This window comes from Panulirus ornatus, chromosome 36 (assembly GCF_036320965.1).
Source record: "Panulirus ornatus isolate Po-2019 chromosome 36, ASM3632096v1, whole genome shotgun sequence".
Taxonomy (NCBI): domain Eukaryota; kingdom Metazoa; phylum Arthropoda; class Malacostraca; order Decapoda; family Palinuridae; genus Panulirus; species Panulirus ornatus.
The window spans coordinates 13173485-13194065 of record NC_092259.1 but is presented as its reverse complement, the minus strand read 5'-3'; the positions used below and the strand labels follow the sequence as shown (position 1 = coordinate 13194065).

The 20581-nt window shown below is 50.1% G+C and overlaps 1 protein-coding gene across 7 annotated transcripts in view; it reads left to right on the top strand.

The window, feature by feature from the left end:
- spir (spire type actin nucleation factor) overlaps window positions 1-20581 on the top strand; it is a 225843-nt gene that overhangs the window by 104177 nt on the left and 101085 nt on the right. For all 7 annotated transcript variants that reach the window (XM_071683432.1, XM_071683435.1, XM_071683437.1 and 4 more), the window contains exon 3: window positions 6698-6815. In XM_071683432.1, the coding sequence (XP_071539533.1) occupies window positions 6698-6815 (118 nt within the window). The remainder of the gene's footprint in view (window positions 1-6697; window positions 6816-20581) is intronic.

The window sequence follows — 20581 nt, the reverse complement described above, 5'->3', positions numbered from 1 at the left end:
TGTCGAACCCTCTTATCCGATAAGAGGTGAACAGCATGTAATAGATGGCCGATAAGGGCTGAGTCACCAATTAGTTAATTGGTGTTCGGCTTGTTAAGTAATGCCATTACAGACAGAGAAAGACTTGGAATGTATTGTAGACATGGGTTGGGAGGACTAGGTGTTTATTATGTACTTGAGGCGGACCATAGATGTAGGTAATTTGTCTTTCTGTCTTTAGAATTAAGTGTATGTAAAGTATTACATTAAATGTTGAGTGGATTACCTTTGATTTACATGTGAATGACAACTTAGACACAAAAGTATCGATCTCTCGAGGTCAAGTTCAGTACTATTGATAAAAGCGGCCCTGGGGGATGCCCTTTGACCTACTTCCAGGACCCCCCCCCCCCCTCCTCCCTGGAAAGTAGGTCGCAGTTAAAGATTTTTACCGTGTGGCAGCTGATCACTTGGCAGCTGGTGGAGTGGCGGGAACGGTGCCAGCTGCGCCTGTTGCTCGCCTAGTGCCTCGCCAGATGCTGCTCGTGCCATGAGAATTTCATAGATATTAAAAAAAAAACAATTTCATTTGTTGATGACCGGAACTTTCTCACACACACACGTTACAATCTTTGGTGACATGTGGTGGTAACGTTTGGTGGCATGTGGTAACGTTTGCTGACATGTGGTAACATATATTTGCTTCTATGCATAAATGTTTGTCTGGCTCACACTTCGATAGATTTGTTTGACGCAATGTTCCATAGCTTACCTGAGGTTGAAGGCGGGAATACTTGTATAGCTCAAAGCTGGAGGTTTTCCCGCGCGGATGTATAGTTTGTGGGTTGTAGTGCTGATGTGTTGGGAGTAGTGATGGTGTAGTGTAGGGTGTAGTGAAGATGGTAAAGTGTAGGGTGTAGTGAAGATGGTGTAGTGTAGGGTATAGTGAAGATGGTAAAGTGTAGGGTGTAGTGAAGATGGTGTAGTGTAGGGTATAGTGAAGATGGTAAAGTGTAGGGTGTAGTGAAGATGGTAAAGTGTAGGTAGTAGTGAAGATGATGTAGTGTAGGTAGTAGTGAAGATGATGTAGTGTAGGTAGTAGTGAAGAACTGGTGACGTCGCTTATCATAACCTTTCGGCATAGGGTGTGAGAGGTCAGATAAGTGAGTCATGAGTCCCCGGCATTATGCTGATGAATTAAGACTCCACTTGCTGATTACGGGTGAGTCAGGGAGCCCTCATGCCTGCCTGAGTGTCTGTGGTTTCCAGTTGGGCTGGAAATACCTGATGTGTGAGACAGTTACAAGGAAGGACTACCTGTATGGTAGACCAGAACACTCATGTGTACGGTGAGGGGGGGGAGCCTGGTGTGACGTATTGTGACGGTAGGTGAGCCTGGTGTGACGTATTGTGACGGTAGGGGAGCCTGGTGTGACGTATTGTGATGGTAGGTGAGGCTGGTGTGACGTATTGTAATGGTAGGGGACGCTGGTGTGACGTATTGTGACGGGAGGGGAGGCTGGTGTGACGTATTGTGACGGTAGGGGAGGCTGGTGTGACGTATTGCCTTGTGAATGTAGGGGGGCCTAGTGTGACGTGTACTGTGACGGTAGGAGAGCCAGGTGTGACGTTTGAGGGAGCTACGTGTGACGTATTGCCCCATGTTGTTGTTGTAGTGACGGTGGTGATGGTTGTAACACGTGGTGGCCACGCTGTCCTCCCGCTACACCTGGCCTACACCGCTTGCCACGTGGTTCTGTATTTTGTGCTACTGTGTTCAGTGTGAGCGACACCCACCAACACTCACGTGGTGTGAGGTGGGTGTAAGAGAGCTCTCTCACTCGGTGTTGGCTGGAGAGAGAGAGAGAGAGAGAGAGAGAGAGAGAGAGAGAGAGAGAGAGAGAGAGAGAGAGAGAGAGGCGGCCACTTTCTCTATCCCAGGTACTACCTTCCCCACCACAACATTCCTCAGATGCCGGTACACACACACACACACACACACACACACACACACACACAGCCTGATGACGTCATACGCCAGCTGTAAGCGTGTTTTTATCTCTCTCTCTCCTTCGTATGAGCAACAAGGCCATGAGTCAACCGGCCGTACAACGAATCTTCGGTAAACGTACGGCCCAGATGAACCATATTCGTTTTGTTTTTAACTTTTGTATCATGACAGGTTTTACGTATTACGCTAAACTTTCACACGTTGGTAAATAATGTGTCCTGCTATATATATATATATATATATATATATATATATATATATATATATATATATATATATATATATATATATATATATATAATAGTACCCCAACATGACACGGGCACACCATGCCCCAGTCAAAGGCCATCTCGGGTGAAAGTAAAAAGTTAAAGAAAAAGAAAGTAGAAATAAATCAGGGCTCTGCAGATGTGTGCAGACCTGACTCTTTAAGAGCTCTGCAGGTGTGTGTAGACCTGACTCTTTAAGGGCTCTGCAGGTGTGTGTAGACCTGACTCTTTAAGGGCACTGCAGGTGTATGCAGACCTGACTCTTTAAGAGCTCTGCAGGTGTGTGTAGACCTGACTCTAAGGTAGTAATGTTAAGAAAAGAAAGCAAGACGTGAGGAAGAAGAGGCTTTCACAGCTGAGCTGTTTGAGTGAAGCAGTACGTACGTACGGATCATAACGGTCACTCCTCGAGTGGTGGTCTCCGCTTAGAAAGCGAGGAAGCAGCAGCCACACACGTGCCTCGGGTCGAGGCCTTGAGGGTGGGGACGCATGTGTGTTCTTGTAAACATTTGGTGATGCATATGACAATATACGTGTGATATATGTATTGTAATGTATACTCACTCTTGTATAACTATTTTTCTTCTGTCTATTTTAATTCTTTAGCTGTACTCAATTCAGTAAAACCCATGTTATCACTATTATTATTATTATTATTATTATTATTATTATTATTATTATTATTGTTTTTGTTGTTGTTATTGTTGTTGTTGTTACACACATATACATATATATGGTAACAGTGTTTGAGTCATTTTTTTTATCATAAATGATTTTAGGTTGTGTTGTATCCAGATGGTTGGAGTTTATGGTAGTGATGGACTGGCTTCGCCAGAGACGGTCCTGGAAGGAAAAAGGAAAAAAAAAAAGATGCTTTCACTTTGCCCGCACGTTTGTATTGTAGGTTGTAGTGGATGGTGAGGTGTTGTAGTCTTGACTGTAGTGAGGCCAGTACCTAATGTATCATTATAGATTACAGCCAGACTCTTGGATCAGGAGAGATGTATTGCTGGGGAGGTAGGATTTTGGTATTGTGTAGAGTTGTAGAGTGGATGGTAGATAGTAGGGTTGATGGTAGATTGTAGGGTTGATGGTAGATTGTAGGGTTGATGGCCCTAACCCCCCTACACCACCAGCAGGCCAGATGGACGGGAGATCTGACAGAACAGGGACCCGGGACTGTCAGGTTCATCTGTCCATTTCTTTCACCATGTGAAAGTGTGGCACTTTACTGCCATCTTGATGGGTTATCTCCGGGTGTTATGATGGCTGCCCGGGCCAGCCCTGGAGTTTACGGTCGAATGGCATCGTTGAATCATAGGTAATTGGACCGTATCGCCAGATCATCTTAATCCCTTGTTATTCAGAGAGAATACATGTTTGAATTATAATGCTGGATGACTTGCTAAGTTCTATGACGATGACAACATATATATATATATATATATATATATATATATATATATATATATATATATATATATTATTTTTTTTTATTATACTTTGTCGCTGTCTCCCGCGTTTGCGAGGTAGCGCAAGGAAACAGACGAAAGAAATGGCCCAACTCCCCCCCCCATACACATGTATATACATACGTCCACACACGCAAATATACATACCTACACAGCTTTCCATGGTTTACCCCAGACGCTTCACATGCCTTGGTTCAATCCACTGACAGCACGTTAACCCCGGTATATCACATCGCTCCAATTCACTCTATTCCTTGCCCTCCTTTCACCCTCCTGCATGTTCAGGCCCCGATCACACAAAATCTTTTTCACTCCATCTTTCCACCTCCAATTTGGTCTCCCTCTTCTCCTCGTTCCCTCCACCTCCGACACATATATCCTCTTGGTCAATCTTTCCTCACTCATTCTCTCCATGTGCCCAAACCACTTCAAAACACCCTCTTCTGCTCTCTCAACCACGCTCTTTTTATTTCCACACATCTCTCTTACCCTTACGTTATATATATATATATATATATACATATACATATATATATATATATATACATATATATATATATATATATATATATATATATATATATATATATATATATATATATATATATACATACACACACACATATATACATATATATATATATATATATATATATATATATTTTTTTTTTTTTTTTTTTTTTTTTTTTATACTTTGTCGCTGTCTCCCGCGTCTGCGAGGTAGCGCAAGGAAACAGACGAAAGAAATGGCCCAACCCTCCCCATACACATGTACATACACACGTCCACACACGCAAATATACATACCTACACAGCTTTCCATGGTTTACCCCGGACGCTTCACATGCCTTGATTCAATCCACTGACAGCACGTCAACCCCTGTATACCACATCGCTCCAATTCACTCTATTCCTTGCCCTCCTTTCACCCTCCTGCATGTTCAGGCCCCGATCACACAAAATCCTTTTCACTCCATCTCTCCACCTCCAATTTGGTCTCCCTCTTCTCCTCGTTCCCTCCACCTCCGACACATATATCCTCTTGGTCAATCTTTCCTCACTCATTCTCTCCATGTGCCCAAACCATTTCAAAACACCCTCTTCTGCTCTCTCAACCACGCTCTTTTTATTTCCACACATCTCTCTTACCCTTACGTTACTTACTCGATCAAACCACCTCACACCACACATTGTCCTCAAACATCTCATTTCCAGCACATCCATCCTCCTGCGCACAACTCTATCCATAGCCCACGCCTCGCAACCATACAACATTGTTGGAACTACTATTCCTTCAAACATAACCATTTTTGCTTTCCGGGATAATGTTCTCGACTTCCACACATTCTTCAAGGCTCCCAAAATTTTCGCCCCCTCCCCCACCCTATGATCCACTTCCGCTCCCATGGTTCCATCCGCTGACAGATCCACTCCCAGATATCTAAAACACTTCACTTCCTCCAGTTTTTCTCCATTCAAACTCACCTCCCAATTGACTTGACCCTCAACCCTACTGTACCTAATAACCTTGCTCTTATTCACATTTACTCTTAACTTTCTTCTTCCACACACTTTACCAAACTCCGTCACCAGCTTCTGCAGTTTCTCACATGAATCCGCCACCAGCGCTGTATCATCAGCGAACAACAACTGACTCACTTCCCAAGCTCTCTCATCCCCAACAGACCTCATACTTGCCCCTCTTTCCAAGACTCTTGCATTTACCTCCCTAACAACCCCATCCATAAACAAATTAAACAACCATGGAGACATATATATATATATATATATATATATATATATATATATATATATATATATATAGAGAGAGAGAGAGAGAGAGAGAGAGAGAGAGAGAGAGAGAGAGAGAGTATGTGTGTATTCTTTAAGTGTAGGTACAGAGAAATTTGCATACATAAACAGCTTTATATACGTGATTTTTATTTCGTGGATCAATTGAGGATGGTTGTAGGTCGGGTGTGTGCCAGATGTGGACAGCCACAGGTCAGGCGTTCGTCTTGTGTGAGGTGGGCGGGCTGGTTGTCTTTCGTCGCCCAGTGGAGGGGGGGGGGAGGCATAGCTGTGTTATGTCCTGTGTTAAAGGTGGCTGTGTTGTAGCAGGGTTGGGGGGGGGGGGCTGTGTTGGAGGAGTGCCAGCACTGCTGCAGGCACTGGTGGTCATGGCAGTGATGGCGTGGTGGGTGCTGGGGAGGGAGGCGGCACTGGTGGTCATGGCAGTGATGGCGTGGTGGGTGCTGGGGAGGGAGGCGGCACTGGTGGTCATGGCAGTGATGGCGTGGTGGGTGCTGGGGAGGGAGGCGGCACTGGTGGTCATGGCAGTGATGGCGTGGTGGGTGCTGGGGAGGGAGGCGGCACTGGTGGTCATGGCAGTGATGGCGTGGTGGGTGCTGGGGAGGGAGGCGGCACTGGTGGCCATGGCAGTGATGGCGTGGTGGGTGCTGGGGAGGGAGGCGGCACTGGTGGCCATGGCAGTGATGGCGTGGTGGGTGCTGGGGAGGGAGGCGGTGCTGGGGTTGTGTGTGACAGTGACGTATGATGATGGTTGATGATAATGGTGTGGGTGATGATGGCTGATGCGCCTCACCGTCAGGCATCACGCGCTCCTCACTGTGGCTCACTGCTCGAGATTGATGATGATTGTCTCCATTGATGGCGGCATCAATGACAATGGTCTCCAGCAGGTACTGTTGCTGTGGCCTGATGCATTTCCCCTCCATTGTTCTGTAACCCCTTGAGTACGACGGTACGACCCTTGAGCACGACGGGACGACCCTTGAGGGTCATCGTACCCAAGGATCGTACCGTCGTGCACGAGAGGTAATTGGTAACACCACAGCAAGCGATAGTTATATCTTCGACCTGACGTTTGTCCTGTTGTAAGATAATTTATAAATTATGGTGCAGGTTGTGATGGCGTTACTCATTTGTTTTGTTTTCCCTTACAGCTGGTGTCGGAGCTGGGGGTGGTGTTGTACCGGGCCCTGGACTACAGCCTGGGTAGTGAGGAGGAACGTGACCTCTCGCCCTCACTCAACCATCTCATCGACCTCATGACTTCCGCAGGTGAGACACCAACCCCTCCTCAGTCGTCCATTGCCCCTCCAAGTACCTCCTCTGGGTCTCGCTAACTCGCTGAGAGATAACTTGGTTCCTTTCTGTGATTGTGAGTCTCTTTATGATACTATCTCTCCCATGAGACAGTCGTACAGAGATACAGAAAGTGAATTTGGATTAAAGTTATTGAGTTTTTTCATTATTCATCAAGATATTTTTTTTTTGAGCAGGTTTTTCATTTGTGAAAGTGTGTTTGTGTGGCTGAGAAGGTCGCCATACATGATGTGAAACGAATTTTTTTTATATACTTATTTACTTGATTGGTCTGCTTAGATCTACCACCAGGTCAAAGTAGAAGTATTACTTCACATTTAACTCAGTGGATTATATTACTAATCTCAGTGGTTTATGAGTTCTTTAACATAAGTAATAATTATTATACGATTCTCATATCTCAAGTGGATTTTGAAATAGCATTACAAGATCCCCTTTTGGCTGGCGTTCATTAAATGACTTATTGCGCTTAAGTGACGTGAGAGATTTACTCCCGTGGAGTCACCAGACGTCCCAGGAACTTACGTCACCATAGATGATCGACAATGGTCAGTACAGGTTCAAGGAAAAGGTTCAGTGAACCTTACGACACGCGTGGGTCCACAGTGACGATGGTGACGAATAAAAAGGTTCATTTCTGTGAACCCTAACCTCTAGTATGAGTAGGTTGGGGGTTACACGAACCCACTGAGGGTTTTCACGGCTCTCTGCACCGACCTGACCAACATGCAGTGGTCAGTCATCGTGTATGATGGAGTTACAAGGATTTATGACACCAACAATGACAAACAAGAGCAGACCAGGGGGGTCCTCTCCAGGCTGTGGAAATGATCAGAAACAAGAGATCAGTGTGGTAGACGTAGACGTGACCTGAGGATAATGGTTGTAAACTCTATGTGTAACTAGGGAGACGCAGGTATTGTGTTATATGATGAAGTTTACATGTGTGTATGGTGGTATACGGTACGTTTACATGTGTGTAATGTGGTGTATGGTAGGTTTACATGTGTGTAAGGTGGTGTATGGTAGGTTTACGTGTGTGCATGGTGGTGTATAGTAGGTTTACGTGTGTGCATGGTGGTGTATGATAAGTATACGTATGTATATGGTGTTGTATAGTAAGTTAGGAACTTTTCCACCATGTAGGGATATGTACACATTCTGTAAATGACACTCAGCTGTTGCCCACGTATGACACCAACATCTGTGTACAGAAATAGCTTCATGAGATGCACATAAGTCTTTAACCTGATGTACAATCATGCCACTTCGCCTTTACCTCTAGTACACTGTCCAGATGTACTGACCCAAGATACAGCACATATGGATGATACTTGTGTACAACTATGCATCAGAGCAGCCGTACGTAGCACACTTGGGAGTACCCTGACACTGTTGTTGTACGTTGATGATGCCCTAACTTGGTACACTTGGTACACTTCATTGCTGTACACATACAGCACCCAAAGTTGATGAACACTTTGAGACGTTGTACATGGTCAACATACGTGTTCTCGAGTAGGTGCGTACATGGTTGAATATAGCAATACCTAGCTTGATCAGTGGAGAGTGCATGCAAATGAGGTGCAACGGCACGGGGTGAGGGGTCATCTGTGTGTTGCCCTTGCTAAGAAAAAGTGGCGTGAGACCCGGTCTTTGTGGCTGGGTAATTGACCTTAATTGCCTGATGAATTACCCTAATTATCTACATATCTCAGGTATAGTGCCAGTCCTGGTAGTGATTACTTAGGTGTGTGTGTTGGGTTGGGGGTACGCTGTGCCTGGCCACTGCTCGTCATGCAGGCTTGTGCATGGCTCAGGCAACTGTGCATGGTAAGTTCACACGCATACACGCGCGAACGCACTCCCACGCTAGATGCACATGCCCACGTGCTTAAGTTGGCGTGGGTTTGTGGGGGCTTTCCTTGAGAACGGAGACCTCTGCAAGATGATGCACACGGACGTTCCCCTCTACCCTCCCACACTCCTCTGTACACTCCCACACTCCTCTGTACACTCCCACACTCCTCTGTACATCCCCACACTCCTCTGTGCACTCCCACACTCCTCTATACACTCCCACACTCCTCTGTACATCCCACACTCCTCTGTACACTCCCACACTCCTCTGTACACTCCCACACTCCTCTGTATATCTCCATACTCCTGTTTTCTCTTCCACAGCCCTCTCTGCTCTCCAACACACTCTGTGCTCTCCCACACGCCTCTGTACAATCCCACACTCCTCTGTACACTCCCACACGCCTCTGTACAATTCCACAATCCTCTGTACACTCACACACGGCTCTGTACACCCCCACACGCCGCCACCTCCCACCAACCCTTGACATATGTGCAGGCGGCCGGGGAGAAAACGTTGACCAGTTAGAGGAGTGGAGGAGACGTTTATGTCGGTCCACACGGCCGCTGGCTGGCTGGCGTGTGGCTGCGCACATGCCGTCGCCCGGCCGGTGTTTGCACACACCCACCACCTCCACGACCGCAGGGGCGCCCGCCCGCCCACGTCCTCCTGCCAGGAAGCAAGAGCCGTGTTGTGGGGGCCGGGAGACGTCGGGGATGAAGGGGTCTCCTCGGGAGGCGTTGAGGAGAGAGGGTAAGGTACGACGACGCCCGCGCACGACGGGACGACCCTGATGGCGCGACCCCCTGACCTGCACCAGAACAAAGTCAGGTCCAAGGCCAGCCCCCCCTGATGGCCAAGGGGCGTCGTACCCACGTGCTCAAGGGTCGTGCGTCCGTCGTGCCCAGGTGGTCAGCATGACTCTGGGCTGGGAGGCGGGTACGTCAGGTAAGATAAAGAGTTGTAGCGGCGGAGGAGTGGTTGCTGGGGGGAAGAAAGTGACCAGGGGAAGGTGTCGGCCTCACCCTCCCTCACCATCAGCAGAGGCCTGATGACACCTTCCCCAACACTCTCTCTTGTATATGTGTAGTTACACCTTATGTATACCTACACGTGCCGGATGTCGCCATGTAATAAGTAATTTGCTTGAGTGTGTGTGTGTGTGTGTGTGTGTGTGTGTGTGTGTGTGTGTGTGTAAATCACGTGGTATAGAAAGTACTGAGGGTCTGTGATGAAGGGGGGGTAGGGGAGGGGGGTTGGTGCCTAACATTGTGCCCAACTCTCCCCTTCCCCCTCCCACACCTCAACTTTCACTGACGCACACACACACACACACACACACACACACACACACACACACACACACACACACACACACACACACACACACGAGAGAGAGAGAGAGAGAGAGAGAGAGAGAGAGAGAGAGAGAGAGAGAGAGAGAGAGAGAGAGAGAGAGAGAGTTTCACTCTCGTTGTTCTTGTGTACCTGGAGACAGCAGTAAAAGCAAATGTTATCATGTGACCCTCCAGCCTGGCCAGACCACCAGGCCCCTGGCACCACACCCACCACCACCACCTCCTCCTCCTGTAGTGCCACATCTGCTACCATATATATGAGGTTGCCAGGTGTAGCCGTACTGACCTCTGGTGACCAGGACCCCGGTGGGAGCAGCCCGGGGGTAGTGCCCCGGTGGCCTTGTGGAAGGTCCAGCTGGGCCAGGCCCTCCCGCGGGCGGGGCGGACGAAGAAAGTGATGGTGAGGAGCAATGACAAACACAGCGTCTGGTGCAGCGGGTGTGTGTGTGTGTGTGTGTGTGTGTGTGTGTGTGTGTGAGGGAGGCTTGCGAGAGGCGCCCGGTGTGTGGAGGTAAGTCTCCGGTGATGATTTCCTAAGATGGATGGATGATGTACGTCAGCTGTACAGTGCAGAGGTGTACATGAGATGTACGTCAGCTGTACAGTGCAGAGGTGTACATGATCTTCCGACCTGGTGTTGTCAAGGTGTGATGTGTGCGACTGACGGAGCAAAACAGGTCAACAGAACACCTGTTGTTCGGCACCCAGGTTACCTGTTGCAGGAATGGATTTGTTTGGTATTGCTCCGCTGGTTATGCTGAACCCAGGCAACGGTGATGGTAAGAGCTGGGGGCATCCTACCATCACCATCACCCACCCGCCGCTCGACATGGTCATCATGACAACTTTCCTTCACGAATGATAAGCCACGTCTTCATCTCCCAGAGAGAGAGAGAGAGAGAGAGAGAGAGAGAGAGAGAGAGAGAGAGAGAGAGAGAGAGTGGTCGAGGGTGGTGTTGGGAGGGGGTGGTAATGGAGGGTGGATGATTGGTGGAGGGGTTGATGTGGTGCTAACGACACCCCTTTCAGCACACACGCACACACACACACACACACACACACACACACACACACACACACACACACACACACACACACACACACACACAGCGGGGCGGGAGGGTGACCCTCTACCCACTTAGCACGTGTGACGATTATCCAACCCGTTTTTTTTCTCTCCTTTGTGATAGGAGAGAGAGAGAGAGAGAGAGAGAGAGAGAGAGAGAGAGAGAGAGAGAGAGAGAGAGAGAGAGAGAGAGAGAGGCAGTGTCCAGCTCCAGTGTTGATAGCCTGGTCATTTATCTCCCAGCCTAGCCTCCTGGGGCATCCCCCCCTCTCTCCCCCTGGGTATGGCGTGACACCCTGAGGTGTCACCCCCCCCCCCCCCCCCACCATCCCGTGCTGCACCTCCCCACACACGCCAGGCGTCTGCACCAGCACCACGGCGATGACCCATACTGGTGTGGTCGTACGTATGTCTTTCTTGCCTAAGAACACCCCCCCCCCGTCCCCCTTGGCATGTCATGGTACCCAGCCCCCCCCTCCTCCCCCCGTGGTATCAGTACTAAGACCCCCCCCCCCCCCTTGGTATCTCTTGGTACCCAGCATCCCACACTTCGCAAAGTGGGGTACGCCGTTATGCCCCCTTGACCCCCTCTAGTGCAGAATGGACGTGGCCAGGGGAAAGTGCCTGTGTGAACCCCCACCTCCCTCACCCCAGTTCCTCCTGCAGGTGGTGTAAGGCCTCCCTCACCCTTCTGCAGCTGGTGTAAGGCCTTCCTCACCCTTCTGCAGCTGGTGTAAGGCCTCCCTCACCCTCCTGCAGCTGCTGTAAGGCCTCCCTCACCCTCCTGCAGCTGCTGTAAGGCCTCCCTCACCCTCCTGCAGCTGCTGTAAGGCCTCCCTCACCCTCCTGCAGCTGGTGTAAGGCCTCCCTCACCTTCTTGCAGCTGGTGTAAGGCCTCCCTCACCCTCCTGCAGCTGGTGTAAGGCCTCCCTCACCCTCCTGCAGCTGGTGTAAGGCCTCCCTCACCCTCCTGCAGCTGGTGTTACGTCCCCCTCCCTCTCCTGACGTGCCCACACATCACTTGACGTCATTACACAGTGACGTACAGGAACGTGAGGCGGGTGACGTGTTGACGTGCGTAGGTTGACCCCGAGTGTTGCCATAGTAACGCACTGACGTGCTTGTTACGCGCTGCTGTACTTGGTGACGTTGTCGCTGGCGTGGGTGTTACAGTGACGTCGTGCTGACGTAAGCAATGACGTGATTATTACGCTGAACGTCGTGTTTGATGACGTAGTGGTGTTGTATTTGGTGAGGTCGTGACCTCTCTGCCGGGGGGAGGGGGGGGAGGGGAGGTCGAGCGTCCATGGGTGGTGCACCCCCCCCCCCCATATTACCGATGGTCGAGGAGGGGTGGGGGGGTGGTGGTGGTGGGGGAGGGGCAGTGACCCAGTTCGACCTCACGGCTGACCTGGTGGGGGAAAGCTGCACTGCAGGTCATCCTGATTCACTCCACTGCTTCTCTCTCTCTCTCTCTCTCTCTCTCTCTCTCTCTCTCTCTCTCTCTCTCTCTCTCTCTCTCTCTCTCTCCTCAGAAAGTCTCATTATATTTCCAATTACTCGCGTGTCCTGTGTCTGCTCGTCCGTCTTCGTATTGACCATCACGACTACCCAACCATTCCATCAGTTTTTTATCTATATTTTTTTTTCACTGGTATGAAACGTACGTACGTACGTATGTATGTATGTATGTATGTATGTAGGTTGGGTTTCTCTTCCATGTGCGTTGTAATGATGGCTTCAGCAGCTGGTCGGTGTGAAAACCAGTTTCCGCATTGATCGTTGTTCCATGTACAAGTGTTGATGTAGGTTAATGTATGTGATGTAATTAGTTCATTAATACGAACTTTTTTGAAGGAATAGTGTGTGTTGGAGGGAAGTGATGGAGGTTGGAGGGAAGTGATGGAGGTTGGAGGGATGTGATGGACGTTGGAGGAAAGTGATGGAGGTTGGAGAGGAGTGATGGAAGTTGGAGGGAAGAGATGGAGGATGGAGGGAAGTGATGCAGAATGGAGGGGATGTGATGGAGGTTGGAGGGAAGTGATGGAGGTTGGAGAGGAGTGATGGAAGTTGGAGGGAAGAGATGGAGGATGGAGGGAAGTGATGCAGAATGGAGGGGATGTGATGGACGTTGGAGGAAAGTGATGGAGGTTGGAGAGGAGTGATGGAAGTTGGAGGGAAGAGATGGAGGATGGAAGGAAGTGATGCAGAATGGAGGGGATGTGATGGACGTTGGAGGAAAGTGATGGAGGTTGGAGGGAGTGATGGAGGTTGGAGGGAGTGATGGAGGTTGGAGGGAGTGATGGAGGTTGGAGGGAGTGATGGAGGTTGGAGGGAGTGATGGAGGTTGCTTGATGAGTACAGCAGACCATAACAAAATAGTTCCATATAAGGAAATAAACTCCACTAGTCCTAGTGATGAGTTGTGAGGAGTTAGTGAGTTATGGTGTTGTGAGCAATGATTTACTCACCATACTCACCATGAATGTAGTGTTACCAGAATGGCGATGATGGGACCACTGTTGCCAGACTGGTGTCGTGTTGCCAGAGTTATGTAAGGTGATGATGGTGATTCAGTGTTGCCAGAACTGTGATGGTTGTGCAGTGTTGGTAGCGGCTGCACCGACCCTGTGGCCACACTGGCCAGTGAGGGAATCAGTTCTGCATTGAGGCCATCAGGACGAGTGGGTGACCCACCCACCCACCCACCCATTGCAAGAACTCCGCCTGGATCTCCCCCCCTCCCCTCCCCCCCATTTCATATAAGACCTCCTCACCCAACCACCCCTTCGTAAGGACCCCCCCTACCTCCCCTCCCCTCCGTGACCTCCACTCGCCCCCCTCACCCCCTTCCTCACTTTTCATGCAACGGTGGCGTGTCTCCCTGTTGGCAGTGGTGCTCTCTCTCTCTCTCTCTCTCTCTCTCTCTCTCTCTCTCTCTCTCTCTCTCTCTCTCTCTCTCTCTCAGCAGGAGCAGTCCTCGGCGCTGGTGTCCTGGCCCAGGTGGTTGGTGAAGCGTGCACGTGTGGTGAGTGGGAAGCTTTGCGCCTGGTGACGTGTTGTGGTAAGGTAAACAACATCCCTGCGTCAGGTGAAGGGGAGTTAGTGACGTGTTGAAACGTCCTGATGAAGGGAATACGGAGGGCAGTGGGGTGATGGGGGGAAGGGGAAAGGGGAGAACTGAGGCTGGCTTGGTGAAGTGGCCTGTCTTTGTGTCTGGAAAAGGTTTGGGGTTGGCTTCGTTAAGGCACTGACTTGGTGAAGTGGTGGCACGGGCTTGGTGAAGTGGTTGCACGGGCTTGATGAAGTGTGGCACGGGCTTGGCACGGGCTTGGTGAAGTGGGAGTGTGCACATCAGGGGCGGGAGGCGTGGAGGGTGGTGACGCTGGGAGAAAGTCGCGTAACAAAAGGTGAGGCGTGTGTGTGTGTGTGTGTGTGTGTGTGTGTGTGTGTGTGTGTGTGTGTGTAGGGGAGCAGCCAGGCTGACCACAGCGTTAACACTGGTCATGTGGAGAGTCACCGGAGCTCTTCCTGAAGCTGCTGTAAAGTTACTTGTGAGGCGTTGCACGACAGACGGAACCCTGGTGTGACCCACACACACTCTGCAGAAGCATCGGACGAATGTGACCGTAATGTTAAGATGGGAAATCTATATACGGGTTATGGCCGATATGGCTGACCCCGCCCCCCCCATCCCTGACTCACACAGCCTCACAGATCATGGCTGACCCCCCCCATCCTTGACTCACACAGCCTCACAGATCATGGCTGACCCCCATCCCTGACTCACACAGCCTCACAGGTCATGGCTGACCCCCATCCCTGACTCACACAGCCTCACAGGTCATGGCTGACCCCCATCCCTGACTCACACAGCCTCACAGATCATGGCTGACCCCCATCCCTGACTCACACAGCCTCACAGATCATGGCTGACCTCATCCCTGACTCAGCACCGCCACCTAGGTTATGACTGATCTAATTACGTGAGATTACTGGTGAGGTGTGTGGGTGATGTCATCATGCGTGGTGCGACCTGTGGGTCTGGGTATGAGCCTGCTTCAGACGCCTCCCCCGCCCCTCCTCAGCTCACATCATCTACTCAAATGGAAATCAATTTTCTTTTTTTTTTCTCTCTCTCTCAGCCTTGGATGTAGATTAGCTTTCCATGAAGAGCGTTCAGGATTTATTGGTAGGTTTTGGTTGTATTTGTGTATCTTAGTTGTACGCACGTTGCTCCCGGGGAGCAGTGTTGATGTCACCGTGATGGAAGTTGAGATACGTACACATACAGGAACACCTGATGTATGTTTCGGGAGAGCAGGGCAGGTGTTGAGGTGTGTGTGTGTGTATGTGTGTGTGTGTGTGTGTGTGTGTGTGTGTGTGTGTGTAGAAGCGGTGGGGGCTGGTGTTAACGTGTGTTTTGCTAATGGTGTGTTGGGGTCGTTACAGGTGTTGAGCGGGGTGGGGTGAGAGTTGGGAGGTGAGCATCCTGGGGCGCGGGGTGTCGCACTCCATGCTTCCCCCCTCCCCCCCAGACACACACACACACACACACACACACACACACACACACGTGCCACAGCCTCCTGACTCAGGAGTGTTAAGTGATGGCGGGAACACACCTCACACCCTCCGTGTCAGTATTGCTGTGGTCTTGGGTACCGTCACCACAGAACATGGCTACCGGCTTGGTCTTCACATGCCTGGACATGCAACACTCACCTGTTTTATTCTTCCTCTCCTCGTGTATCCTCTTCCCCGGCCATGTGTCACTGTCAACCTGTCAGTATTCAGAGTGAGGGGAGGGAGTTGTGGGGCCGTGAGTGTGGGGGGGCAGGTGCTAAGGAATTTACATACGTACAATTTTAGTCCCATTTTTAACCTGCTGGAAAATTTACATGCTGTATTTACCATTTTTATCCCCTTTTTTTTAAAAGATATTTTTATGCTGACCCACAAAATAGGTCAGAGGATGGACGGAGTTAATATCTATCTTTCTTTGACCCTATTATGTTGGGCTGGGCAACATGGTCTACTGGGGGTCCGATTTGTCCGTGTTTCTCGCCCTTCCGGAAGTCTCGTTCGGGAGATAAAGTTTGACCTGCAGCATGACCCAGGTCACAACTCGTGAGATATGAATCAAAATATTCATAAAACTGGACACGTTCGTTGTGTACGCAGCGCCTGATGAACTGGATGATATAAGACCCGTAACTCGAGTTTGGATTTTGCCTGAGTTATATGACACTTATGTGAAACTTTATCAAGTGACATTGAACTTGGTCAGGGCTTGAGGGAAACTCCGCATTATGCAGCGGAAGTTAATGGATAGGATTTAGTCATATTGCAGACGATATCTGCACCTACTTGTGTTACATTAATGACGGTTGTGGCGCACTGCAGGCGACACAAGTGGTTCATGCAACACTCGGCCGTAGTTGTGTTGCATACAGGGACCTGAGGACGTTGGTGTGTGACTGTAAACATACGGGGTTTGAAGTGGAAAATACAGAGGTGCGAGAGTGGACAGTGACACCTCTGGGGGAATGGGAGAGTGGATATAGGGAGAGGGAGATGGACAGGGATGGAGTGAGAGTGATGGAGTTAGGAGGTGGACAGGGATGGAGTGAGAGTGAAAGTGAGTGTGTGTGTGGTGAGGGTGGGGGAATGAGCTACTGACCGGGACGTTTAGTGCGGAAGTTGGTGTGTGGGGCCCACCCATCCCCTCCCCTCTCAGCCCTCTGTCTAGCCTTCCCTTCCAGCCCCTTCCCTGGCAGCCCCTACCTCCCCCTGTGTGGCTTAATGGGGCTGAGTGGGTGGCAGGAGCGACGGGGCGTCGCCGCCCACTTGCCACCCGCTTACCACCACTGCAGATTATCCCCTGCGCACGTGTCAGGGTTGATGGCTGAGATCACACACGCTCGCTCACACAGCTGTTCTCTCCCTCCAGCCAGCAACACCTGTAGTAGCAGTGCCGGCGTGTGCACGCTTCACTCCCGGGGCAGGTGGGTGACCCTTGCACCGGGTGGGTTAGTCGAGGAAGTGGAGGTGAGCCGGGTGGGAGGGAGGAAGTGGGCGGATGCGGTAAACTTGGGATATGTGACCAGTGGACGTCTCCCACACCCGGGGGTTGAGGGTAGGACCTCCTCCGTCTGCACTCGTCTCTCTCGTGGTGACGTGGGTAGAGGCTAGTGGATGGGGGTTGGGGGGTTAGTAGTGGACCTGGTGCCCCTTCACCAGGAGCCAGTCTTTAAGTAGAAGGGGTAACCCATGAGGGAACGCATGGCTGCGGTGAAGGAAGTCGAGGCGTTGAGAAAATGGGACGCAGGCAGTGTGCAACAAGAAGTAAGACGCATTGTATGGTAAGATGGTCAGCCACGACCGCCCGGCCACTGGTGCATCACCACTAGCATGTTATACTGCTGGAGGGCCCCAGCAGCCAGCCACCTGCCGTCACTACACTGGTCTCCAGAGACCGACCACTCAGGGAAGGGCATATCTCTCAACTCCTCGTCTTCCTGAACAACCAAGATATGATTCGTATGTCATCTTAACCACAGCAACATGAACATATAGTGTTCTCATCCTCACTCACATATATAAATACATACTCTCGTACATACATACATACATACATATGTAAACGATATCAACAGAAGGGCAGTAAGATATCTTGGTTCATCTTGAAGTTGGCGAACATAATAGTGAGAGTACGAGGCGAAAGTTTCCCCTGATAGCCACAAGAAACTGGAGACGAATCCTGGATCTGAGGAGGTACAGTCGCCTTTTGACCCTTAACCCCAGCGCCAGCGGAGTCCACAACCATCACCACAGCTCTTTACAACCATCACAACACCTGGGAACGTCCATATGTCACTGATCAACGTTGACCTTGAGAAACGTAAACTGGAGGCGTTCTTATTAGGAATTTAGCAGGGGCATGATGAGGGAGGCGCCCGGCGCTGGTCTCCCTGGCTAGGGTGTAGATGTATGTTGACTGTGGCCTGTGTTGTTCTCCCCAGGGGTGGATGTTGTGTGGCGGAGGGGGGGGGTGTTATTGGACGGTACTGTGTGTGGTGATGGTTTGTATCATTTGTGGTAGTGTCTGGTAGGTGGGTGGGTGACTTGGTGTGTGTAGTTGCAGGTTGTGATGTTGTGTGTGTGTTGGTGGTTGTGGAGTGCGGTGGTAACGGTGGTAGTGGCCTGGAGGGAGGCTACACATGGGCTGGTGGGTCTGCGGGAGGAGAATGTGGTTCCTGGCCCAGCTGGCCTGTTCGAGGTCCAGGTGGTCTGGCCCGGGAACCCTTGGGTAAAGCTCAGTGGTGCCGTCTGTATTGGAGGAGGTTGGATGACCATGGTGGGTGCTGACCCTTCTGTGTGGTCATGGCAACCGTGCATGTTTGTGACCCCAACAACATAAGAGAACAAGTTCTTGATTACCCGCAAGCTATGTGTAAGGCAGTAACCTGAGGAGACTTCCGCTCACAGGTACTACTGATCCAGCTGCAAGTCTGGTCCAGCCTCTCTCTACTTCTGCTTCTCTCCCACCTGCTTCGTCAAGCCCTCCAGCTTCTTGACCACCCCATCTCTCCGTGGAATCATCACAACCTGCACGACTTGTGTGGACTCGGTCCCGCCCCAGATGATGTTGTCCAGTTGCATCACTCTGTTATGATCTTGTTTATACCCCAGGACACGCGTGTTGTGGTGCTGGCCGGCGTCTGGCCAGGTAAGCCGTTGCTAATGAGTAACAGATATACATGACTTGTGAGCGATCACGTCAGACGGCCTCGCCATTGGAGGCAACACAACAAAACTACAATTTCCGCTGGGAGGAAGATGTGAGGCTGAGAACCCTCAGAACAAGGAAGATTAAGCGGCTGGATCTTGCGAACCTTCACAACAAGAGAAGAACAAATATTTGACGATATTCAAGGCACTCTGTGTATAAGATGGTAATAATAATGATAATGATAATTTACTATTATGATGATAATAATAATAATAATAATAATAATAATAATAATAGTTATTATTATTATCATTATTATTATTATTATTATTATTATGAGTAAAGAAGTCTGCAGTTTGAGGAAGAAAACATGGAAATGAATTACCTGCAACAACAAATAATGAGTCTGTTTTAAGGTGTTATTGGCAAGTAACGTCACCTTGTATGGCGAAGGAATTAGCCAACCTCTAGTGTGCAAGGATGATGTGAAGGTCACGTTAGATGGGAAAGAGAATCCTGAGGAATGATGCTTACAAACCTGGCTGTTTCATGGAGCGTCGGCGCGACAGTTGTAGTGGTGGAGTGCATTTAAAGTAGCGAAAATGATAAACGATGGGACACGTCCTGCAAGAAATGAGACACGGGTTTGAGAGATACGACCGACCGACCGACTCTGTGACACAACTGAAGTAAGATTCAGGGTCGCTGTGCACCGTGTGGCACAGGGGAATTGATGGCCCAGCTGACGACGTTCTCAGGAGTGGATGGTGCCGTCTACTGGACCAGCAGCCGGGCTACTGTGGCTACCCAGCTCTGGCCAGCAACACTGAACCAGTAACGGTGCGAGGAGCAAGCTTGGCGGCTCCCCCCCCCCACACACACACCTGCCGGGGCAGAGACCAGCCCACGGTAGGCGTAAGATGGTGCCGATGACCCGGTATTTTGGAGTTGTCCAGGTCTAGGAAATAACTAGGTGTAGTTCTACTGACCAGGTGCGGTGCTGCCGACCAGGAGTGGTGGAATTTTTTTTTTCTTTTTTTGAGTTTTGCTCGACAAGATTCGCATGTGTTATGCTCGAAACCAGAGTGGTGCCATGCAGGCCATGGACTTATGGAGTGTCAGATAGGGATGTTGCTGATAACAGCCCCGCTCACACGACCTGCTGGGTGTTGACAACCTGCTGGGCAAAACGACGACCCCCTTCCCCTACAGCAGCCCTCAGGTTGGAAGCTGGTTGTCGCAGGTGTCGTAAGACCTCTCTCAGGTAGGGAGGTCTCCAGGGTTCATGTCCTCTGTTTCAAGAGCAGTGGTGATCTGGAGAACAGCCCACCTCCCACTTTGTCTCCAGCACCAGCATCCCTCTCCAACACTTACATTTCTCCAGCAGGGGAAGTCAGCTTCAGCACTAACCTTTTTCCGTGAACACAGATACCTTCCATCTCCAACAGCTCTCCTCTCTCCACCATTGCTTCACCTCTCTAACTTTAGTCTTCTCCGACACTGGTTCTCTCCAACGCTGGCTAACGTCTCCAGTACGCATATATCCTCAAACTTTTTCCCATCTGGAAATCTATTTTAAATTATTTTTTCTTACTCTTCCAGCGCGATGCTACGACCCATAAAGGTCAGGTAAAACTCCAGATTGCCATACCCAAGGGTCGTGCTTTCTTAGTCAGGGTCGTCCCGTCGTGCTAAAGGGTC